Source organism: Neodiprion virginianus, chromosome 3 (assembly GCF_021901495.1).
Source record: "Neodiprion virginianus isolate iyNeoVirg1 chromosome 3, iyNeoVirg1.1, whole genome shotgun sequence".
In the NCBI taxonomy this organism is placed as follows: domain Eukaryota; kingdom Metazoa; phylum Arthropoda; class Insecta; order Hymenoptera; family Diprionidae; genus Neodiprion; species Neodiprion virginianus.
Genome location: NC_060879.1, coordinates 3,436,562 through 3,446,362, shown reverse-complemented (window position 1 = coordinate 3,446,362; position 9,801 = coordinate 3,436,562). Strand labels below are relative to the sequence as shown.

The 9,801-nt window shown below is 39.7% G+C and overlaps 1 protein-coding gene across 1 annotated transcript; it reads right to left on the bottom strand.

The window, feature by feature from the left end:
* Positions 1–302: 302 nt before the first annotated feature.
* On the bottom strand, positions 303–5,666 carry LOC124300759 (protein Skeletor, isoforms B/C). Its single transcript, XM_046755116.1, has 13 exons — positions 5,273–5,666; positions 3,754–3,976; positions 3,381–3,489; positions 3,066–3,301; positions 2,813–2,981; positions 2,582–2,693; positions 2,327–2,463; positions 2,065–2,200; positions 1,805–1,994; positions 1,420–1,520; positions 1,077–1,331; positions 890–997; positions 303–548 (listed from the first exon to the last, which is right to left on the bottom strand). Exons 1-13 carry the CDS (start codon positions 5,328–5,330, stop codon positions 361–363), a joined length of 2,022 nt encoding a protein of 673 aa, XP_046611072.1. The 5' UTR covers positions 5,331–5,666; the 3' UTR covers positions 303–360.
* Between the last annotated feature and the right edge of the window lie 4,135 nt (positions 5,667–9,801).

The following is a 9,801-nucleotide window of genomic DNA, read 5'->3' as shown; positions in this document are numbered from 1 at the left end:
TAAACACCTTTGCGGATTACGATTTATTTATTTATTTATTTTTTTTAATTCATAATTCGTATTTACAAATCATCTTATAATACAATCTAAATTCTAAATGATAGTATTTGTAAATTAAAAATATTCTTGTTAACGTAGAATATGGAAATTCGTTCTCCTAAAGCTTAATTAATATGTCAATATTCACGATTGCTTGATGACAGTTTGTAAAAATAGTCTGTTCGCAACGAGTGCAACATAATCTAGTTAAATCATGATTAAATGCTGTAAACCCCCCTCAGGGTGTAAGTTTACCATTTTTCTTAACGAATTCTGACGTAGCTGAACGAGTTTAGAGCACTCACTATTTTGAATCTCAGTTTATACGAGACGAAAACAAACAACGAATATCCCACAGAGCCAGCTTAGCCTCAGTATGATCGCAGCGCTCGTCGAGTACGAATCAACCACGTGAATTTTCCAACCCATATTCGCGTGAGTGAAGGAATTGTAGTAGACGGTATCGGGCCAAGTGGAATTCGGTGTTATTTCCAGCAGTCCTGGGTCACCTGTGTCGTTTGTGTAAATTTCCATATTAGAAAAGAGATAACGAAGCCTAAATAAACTGTAATAACAAAGTGTACGTGTGACGTATTTCATACAAAAATTGCAAGATACAAGTATTTTAATTTCGTGAAAAAATTAGCGATCAATGAATTTTGAAAAAGGTTCTCATAGTTTGTAATTTAAGATGTTTCAAAACGGTGCTTTCCAATTATTTCTTCCATGTTTTAATATCGACTTGTGCAATTTTGAATAACAAGAAGCCCGAAATTGTGCGTAAATCGTTTTACCAGACTAGTCGTGTAAGGTAGAAAAGTGAGGATAATAAATTGCAGAAAAATTTCACCTGCGTCGCAAACTTGAATCAACGATCTGTTGAATTTCCTGAATGACGAAAAATCGTCGTCCAGTCGCCTGTCTCTCCCGTTATGTTTGCTCAGGCAGAGTGGTCCGACTGAAAGGTGAAATTTTTATGAAAATACAATGTAAAATCGAATCGAAATGTTAAAAATCGATCGTTGTAATTTACGCACCTGCAGTTGGCCGCGGTCTACCTCGCCTGGTGAATTCAACGCCCGCTAAAACGCGAATTTTCGTCTGAGATATGTCGGTTAGTCTGTCGTAACCGCCGTGAGATTCGTCGGTGATTATCAGAGGGTGGTAAAAGTTTGCACTGTGTGGATTATTTCCTCCATAGATCTTGAATATGTAGGTCAAACCCCGTCGAAGGTAGATTTCCGGAATTAAATATCCGTTTATGTACCAAGCGAGTCCCGTCGACGTCTGTCCTGTAATTTTTTACAACCTCGTTGTAATCAAATTCTAAAGGGAATAACGAATGATGAAATTTTTGTACTTTTCAAAATTTCTCCTTACCGGTCAATCCTTGGTAACCCTTTTTTCCACCGGATGGACCAAGCGTTGCTACAAATGTTCTGATCGATCTGTCGAAAATCTCTGTCTTATCCCACGGTTTCCTAAAATGGATTGGTCAAATTTACGATTGTACGAACCGTGTATTTGCGTTTTTAATTCCTTATCCCAATTATAAAATTTTTTATTTTATTTTTATTTTACGAAGCTTCTTCAACTTCTGGAAAACTGTAACAACTATACGGTATTCAAACATTCTTTATCGGGATTTTTTCAAGTTCACATATAACTTTTAAAGCATAATTTCGTCGCACAGTTTTTGCAAACTTGTTCAAAGAATAATATAACCAAGATAATGTTTCATCTCTATGAAAGAAAAAAAACTCACTGAAGTGAATTATCGTTCTGTGTAAAGTCCAAGCAAGTATTTTCGGGCTGCGTGCGATGTAGTTCGAGTTTCAAATTTCCTTTTGGATAAACGTCGTGGAAATTCGGTTCCTTGTTTTCGTCTAGTCGACCCAGCGCCCAGACCACATACACAGGACGGTCAGTCGGGTAATTCTTATCGATAGGATCAGCTGAAATGATCAAATTGTTATCATTTTTTCCTCATGTCCTTTGAATCACAAATTCCCACTTTCCACCCACATGAATTCAGAGTACGTCTGTAGGTGATGACGCTGATCCCGTCCTGTCTGGACCCGGTAAAAATCTGGTTGTTGTCCTGCCCTCCAACGAGATTGTCCTTACAGACACCCTTGTACTGTCCGAGGACCTTTCCGCACTGAAAAGGGGGCTTTGATTATCTCATTTCTCAAACTTCTATCACCTATTTTCAGCTACTATTCTTCCCCATTCTTCAATTAATATTCCTCGGTATTATCAACGTCAGTAAAGATGAAATACTCACCGGTGCGTACGCAGAAATACTGTAATCCGTTGCGAAACCTTGAGTGCCGTCCATGTAAGCAATCGTGACGTCGGAGCCTTCCATTTGGCTCTTTTCGTCGGATCCCGAGAGCCCGAAAGCCATGTACTCATCATCGGCTGAAGAAATTAAGAAGAAAGTGTTTCGGAAGTGAAGAGATCGAGAAAACGCGGGAAGCGTTGATGATTTATCAAACTGGAATCCATGCGAAAATTTGAGAAGATAACGATTACTCACCGACTTGACCTGTCAACTGTACGGTTATCTGCGGACCAAAGATCTCCCAGCTCATTTGGTAGTTTTTGTGTAATTGAACACAGTTCGGAAGTGCGACCGCATGCTTTGTCACCTGAGAAGAAAGTTAGTGGGAACCAAGGTGTCAATTGATCGGTCATTTCCATGATCTCTACTGGACATTCATTGGAACAGTAAGAAATAGGAATGAACTATGATTCCCGATAGTTTTACCGTGACCAGAGAAGGGGGAACGTTCAGACCCTCTGGAATGATGACAGATCCGAATTTCGACTTTTCCTCGAGGTCGTAAACGCTCAGCCAGTTTATACGGAAGACTGTCATCTCTCCGGGTAGCTGAATGACGATGTCCTCATTCTGGTAAGCTCTCAGTGGATCCAGGCTGCAAGAGAGCTAATTGAAAACCATCCACACCTCGTAAGAAAGCAATAAAAAAAAAAAAAAAACATCCCGAATAATCACTAACTATCCGTAATCGTCAGGGACTTTGGTGCCCTTGCTTGAAGGTTGCGGACCGACGCCGACCCAGAAGTACGCGGTGCCCTGTCCATCGTAACTGAACCTTGGGATCCTGATAGTTTTTGCATCCAGGATCTCGATCGCCCCCGAAGACACTCCGTGAGATGTTGTGGAGAGTTGGGAGATCCGCTGAAGTGCCGGGGGATCAAATTGCTCAGGTATGTAAACGTCTCCGAAAGTGTTCTGAAAGAAACGATTAGAAAGAGATTTATAATCTTGAGGAGAGAATCGCCAATTCGTATGATCAAAAGTAGAATTTTACCTGGTTTGAGAGATCATAAATCGCGAACCATTTGATGTCGGTGATTTTTTTTCCATCGGGAAGCGTCAGGGTGAAGTCCTTGTTGAAGTACCTTTCCAGCACGTTCGTCCTGCAAGGATGCAAAAATAATTTCGTTCATTCCACATGCTTCTTGTCTCGACGATACGTTTTGCCAATTCATTCGAGACTCTAAAGTCTACCGAGTATTCACCTGGAATTACGGTTACGATAAAACTGAGAATGCTCACTAGCTTCATCTTCCAATAAAAATTGCACTTCGACCGGTGATTCAGGAATTGGAAGAATCCGCGTAACATTCTTTAAGACTAAATTCTAAGGAAATTTTATTGTTCTTATTTTCCGATCAACTAACTTTCCCCATTCGTCAGGAACTATGAAACCCTGGGGCCCGGGGCGATTGGCTGCGCCTGCCCAAAAGAAGGTGTCGGCGCCGTTACCGTCGTAGCTGAACGACTTCAAGAGCAAGGTGTATTCGTCGACAGCGTAAACATCACCGGAAACTTGGTGATGATAGGCGTTCAACTTTCCGAGGTACTTGCCTTTGTACACCTCGTCATCTTCATCTTGAGCGTGTGCTGTTGGAATAAAAAATTTTATAGTCTTTTGTTCTTTTGTCTTGTCGAAGTTTGTTAAAGTATAAAATTAAGGAAGATCTCGAGCTAAAACGCAGCATAAAGTATTAAGTAAACAAAAGTCTAATCAAACATGCCTCGGTGTTCACTGCCGAATGTACCGCCTGAAACGAACCTATGAACAATTACTTTATTTTCTTCGACTCTCTTAGTGCTCGCCAAACTATCGCTAGTTCTAAATCTAGTACTTCAACTAACGCTCTAATATTTCAAATTACGCACAAGAAGCATAACTTATTCACATCACAAAATCCCGGCAAAACTATACTATTTTTTTGGTCTCCGTCAAAAATTAGGATCGAAGAAAATGAAAATTCTGATTACTAGCAAAATTCGCCACATATAAAAACTCAGCTAATATTTTTAAAATATCGTTCATAGTTCTCTTAGAAATTAAAATAACAGGTCAAATGCAAACGAATAATGTTATAAAAAATCAAGGTTTGTCTAAAGGCAAAAAATACTTTGATCTCTTCTTTCGCAACAATGAGAAACCGTGGTTCCACAACAAAGACCTTTTGGCAGAATGTGTAGTTACGTTAAATCGTTGAAGAGCAGACCATTGCCATGTGGCTGCGTCTCTTTTTTTTTGTATCAATGTAACCAACAAACCTTTTTGTGCTTGTGATCAATTCTAACCATACCATTAATCATGTATACGATCAACAAAGAACAGAATTTAACAGTGATCTATCAAAATGCAACGTACGTCTACCTCTTAGTACCGAATCTCTATTTCTAGAATCCAATATATAAACGCTCGAACTTTGTATTTATAGATTTCTCAAGAACTGCAACTTGAAAGTCTAAACTAATAACAAATGATTGTATAATTTTCAGTCATTCTTTATTGTAAACCGTTGTAAACTAAGGAACGTGAACCAATGTTCGCACGTATAAACCTTTAAATAGGTTTCAAATGCTCTAATAAGAAAGAAGGAAATGTAATAATATCGAACTCAATGCTGCAGCTGTCACCGATTTTCTAGAGACCGATCGAACCGGATGTGGAGACAAACATTCAAGGAATGTTTCTGACTACATCGAAGTTCTATAGAACAGTTCACTGTCAGCTGACGATGAATTAGCCACCACACACAATATGCGAAGTTTCCGAAACAGATGAAACTTTCTTCAAGAAACTGTACGTAGCTGCACCTTTCTTTTACATACATATATGGTAAAGTAATCTCTCGTACATGGATACTTGAAATGCATATATAAAAAAAATCGACTCACCCTGATAAAAACATCCGATTGCAAAGATTATAAAACATTTGGTAACACTTGTCCACATGTTCAAACGCTAGAGAATGCAAATCGCGTTCTCTCTGAGTAAAGAATAAGACGTAAAAAAAAAAACAAAACAAAAAGGAAAAGAAATTACTTCAGAGTAGCATATGCTTCCACATCGCTGAGGCTGATTAACCGACGAAGACGGTAGTTGTTATTCGCTTGTTCACAAGAAAATCAGCGTTCCATTCTATCGAAAAACTGATGATCTTTGAACGGAGTTTGACTCACTGTATCGTCTCCGATTTTGCGGATGAGACGAGCTGGTCTCGCGTCTTGATCGCGGTCTTTAGGCGATTCTGTTGGAAACCGAACTGAGGTTTTTGAAAGGATAGTAGCGACGTTGCCTTGAAGAAGGTTAGCGGCTTGTACGGCCCGTTACCTGGGCCTACCTCGAGACTTGGGCCTCAGTCGGTACGCCGTCTACGTCACGGAGAGAAAGTCATTGATCGTAGACTACCGATCACACCTTGACGTCGGCGTGTGTTCGTTTCGTACTTGATTCCTTTTCCAAGAATTCGTAATTTTATTTCACTGTGATTGAGAAGAGTACGCGATCCAATTTATTTTTACGCTATCCCCCTATTCGGTTTCATTCTTATAATAGAAATTGGTTTTGGTCAAACCGCTTCATAGTTTCATTGTAACCAATATCGGTGTATCCTTTTGTGTAGTACTATATTCGAAATGATCTTACGTGAGGTTTTATGCGCAATTTCTTTCCACGAATTCTTCGAATAACAGTTGATATGATTTTTGTTGCAGAGCTCTATCAACTGGACCATTGAGAAATACATTATTATACAAGAAATTCAGTTCATGTGACGAATTCCACGATTCACATTAACTCCATTTCGTTAAATACAACCACCTTGATGATAGTTTTATGTGTAAATAAACTATAGAATAAATATGTGAACCATGCTGCTTTAATGTATGCGAATTAGTTTTTTAATTTTGATTTCTATTTTATAAGAGTCGAATGATCATTGTAGTTATGGATGTGTTTGTGGCCAAGTATAAGTATGATTTCTGTATGGGTATAACTGCATTAAGCACCTTTGCTTTCGTTCCGCAATCCAATAAATTATGACATTGTTAAACAATAAGTCATAGCGTAAAATTAATATCCAAGGCTCCGAGCAAAGGGAGTGTCATTCTTTCAGAATTCAAAATTGAGCAGCCGTAATAACGGATGTAACAAGAATAAAGGAGAGGGGGTTGTACCCGGAATTCGCGAAACCATGGTTGACGTCCTTTCGGTTTTGAGCACTGAATATCAGAATCTCCTAGAAATAATCGACCTTTTCAGCGTGATGCTTGCTAGATTTCACTTGTGATTCTCGCCGTTGTTTGCAGTGATTATGAATCAAGCAATTTTGACCCCTCCGAGGAAATCACGACGATATGCAGTATTCATGAACTCTTTCCATTCATTGATTTGAATCAGTAAAATTGTGGCTGTAAGAAATTTCAAGAAATTAATCTTACTTTTTCTGAGATTTTGGAATTTTATGCTCGTTGGATTGATCTGAGGAACCTTGTTCGACTGATTGGACCCTACGAACTATAGAAAACACGAAGGTGACTTCTATGACACCGTTAGATCGATGACTGTAAAAAGACAAAGATGTTACATTCTTCTCGTGGTCTAACTCAAGATAAGCTGATAGCAGCGACTCTGGACAGCGTTCAGTCCATTCTTCGTACAAAACTTGATCGATATATTGCCAGTAAGTAACAATTCCGGCATTATTTGGAACCGTCCGTATTTTCACCGAAAATCAGATAGGCTCAGCCCTACTGTGTGTTCGGACAGAAAATCTTTTGTCACACCTTCGACTTGTACGACTTACTTCTGACTATTTGACCCCCAAACCTCATAAAACGCAGGATGAAGGGCGTAGGACCAAAACTAGAGAAATTACAGAGAAAATCTTCAGTTGCTCAGCTGTGACTTTTGATGCGTCGCTCGCAGCGTATTGAAACTGCGCCCAATCGATTTCTCTCGCAAAATTACGTCGAAATAGTGCATGAAAGAATTTATTCCAGCACTTTTCAAAATCGCGAAAATTTTCGCAAAAAATGCAAAGGGGTTAGCATTACTTTTTCTTCATTTTTGGAGCCGAAAATTTTCGGTCTCCGATTCGATTCAAATGACCCTTACCTGATCAATTGGAGCCCCAGGAACTCAGAAAACGCAGCGAAAAGAGCGTGGGATTAACAGGAGAGAAATGACGAAGGAAAAAGCACCTGCTGAAAATCGTCGAAAACTGAGGTTGTCGTTTTTTGGCTGTAACTTTTAATTCGTCGATCGCAGCGTATTGGGACTGCGCCCAATCGATTTCTCTCGCGATATTACGTCGGAATAGTGAATGAAAGAATTTATTCCAGCACTTTTCAAAATCGCGAAAATTTTCGCAAAAAATGCAAAGGGGTTAGCCTTACTTTTTCTTCATTTTTGGAGCCGAAAATTTTTGGTCTCCGATTCAATTCAAATGACCCTCACCTGATCAATTAGAGCCCCAGGAACTCAGAAAACGCAGCGAAAAGAGCGTGGGATTAACAGGAGAGAAATGACGAAGGAAAAAGCACCTGCTGAAAATCGTCGAAAACTGAGGTTGTCGTTTTTTGGCTGTAACTTTTGATTCGTCGATCGCAGCGTATTGGGACTGCGCTCAATCGATTTCTCTCGCAATATTACGTCGGAATAGTGCATGAAAGAATTTATTCCAGCACTTTTCAAAATCGCGAAAATTTTCGCAAAAAATGCAAAGGGGTTGGCCTTACTTTTTCTTCATATTTAGAGCCGAAAATTTTTGGTCTCCGATTCAATTCAAATGACCCTCACCTGATCAATTGGAGCCCCAGGAACTCAGAAAACGCAGCGAAAAGAGCGTGGGATTAACAGGAGGGAAATGACGAAGGAAAAAGCACCTGCTAAAAAACGTCGAAAACTGAGGTTGTCGTTTTTTGACTGTAACTTTTGATTCGTCGATCGCAGCGTATTGGGACTGCGCCCAATCGATTTCTCTCGCAAAATTACGTCGGAATAGTGCATGAAAGAATTTATTCCAGCACTTTTCAAAATCGCGAAAATTTTCGCAAAAAATGCAAAGGGGTTAGCCTTACTTTTTCTTCATTTTTGGAGCCGAAAATTTTTGGTCTCTGATTCGATTCAAATTACCCTTACCTGATCAATTGGAGCCCCAGGAACTCAGAAAACGCAGCGAAAAGAGCGTGGGATTAACAGGAGAGAAATGACGAAGGAAAAAGCACCTGCAGAAAATCGTCTATAAACTGAGGTTGTCGTTTTTTGGCTGTAACTTTTGATTCGTCGATCGCAGCGTATTGGGACTGCGCCCAATCGATTCCTCTCGCAATATTACGTCGGAATAGTGCATGAAAGAATTTATTCCAGCACTTTTCAAAATCGCGAAAATTTTCGCAAAAAATGCAAAGGGGTTAGCCTTACTTTTTCTTCATTTTTGGAGCCGAAAATTTTTGGTCTTTGATTCGATTCGAATGACCCTTACCTGATCAATTGGAGCCCCAGGAACTCAGAAAACGCAGCGAAAAGAGCGTGGGATTAACAGGAGAGAAATGACGAAGGAAAAAGCACCTGCAGAAAATCGTCTAAAACTGAGGTTGTCGTTTTTTGGCTGTAACTTCTGATTCGTCGATCGCAGCGTATTGGGACTGCGCCCAATCGATTCCTCTCGCAATATTACGTCGGAATAGTGCATGAAAGAATTTATTCCAGCACTTTTCAAAATCGCGAAAATTTTCGCAAAAAATGCAAAGGGGTTAGCCTTACTTTTTCTTCATTTTTTGAGCCGAAAATTTTTGGTCTCTGATTTGATTCAAATGACCCTTACCTGATCAATTGGAGCCCCAGGAACTCAGAAAACGCAGCGAAAAGAGCGTGGGATTAACAGGAGAGAAATGACGAAGGAAAAAGCACCTGCTGAAAAACGTCGAAAACTGAGGTTGTCGTTTTTTGGCTGTAACTTTTGATTCGTCGATCGCAGCGTATTGGGACTGCGCCCAATCGATTTCTCTCGCAAAATTACGTCGGAATAGTGCATGAAAGAATCCATTCCACCACTTTTCAAAATCGCGAAAGTTTTCGCAAAAAATGCAAAGAGGTTAGCCTTACTTTTTCTTCATTTTTGGAACCGAAAATTTTTGGTCTCTGATTCGATTCAAATGACCCTTACCTGATCAATTGGAGCCCCAGGAACTCAGAAAACGCAGCGAAAAGAGCGTGGGATTAACAGGAGAGAAATGACGAAGGAAAAAGCACCTGCAGAAAATCGTCGAAAACTGAGGTTGTCGTTTTTTGGCTGTAACTTTTGATTCGTCGATCGCAGCGTATTGGGACTGCGCCCAATCGATTTCTCTCGCAAAATTACGTCGAAATAGTGCATGAAAGAATTTATTCCAGCACTTTTCAAAATCGCGAGAATTTTCGC

Coding starts and splice junctions, on each gene's coding strand:
- LOC124300759 (XM_046755116.1), bottom strand. CDS start 5,330: ATGTGGACAAGTGTTACCAAATGTTTTATAATCTTTGCAATCGGATGT. Junction 3,302..3,380: donor TTTATGATCTCTCAAACCAG/GTAAAATTCTAC, acceptor CGTTTCTTTCAG/AACACTTTCGGAGACGTTTA. Junction 549..889: donor GATTCAAGTTTGCGACGCAG/GTGAAATTTTTC, acceptor CAAACGACACAG/GTGACCCAGGACTGCTGGAA.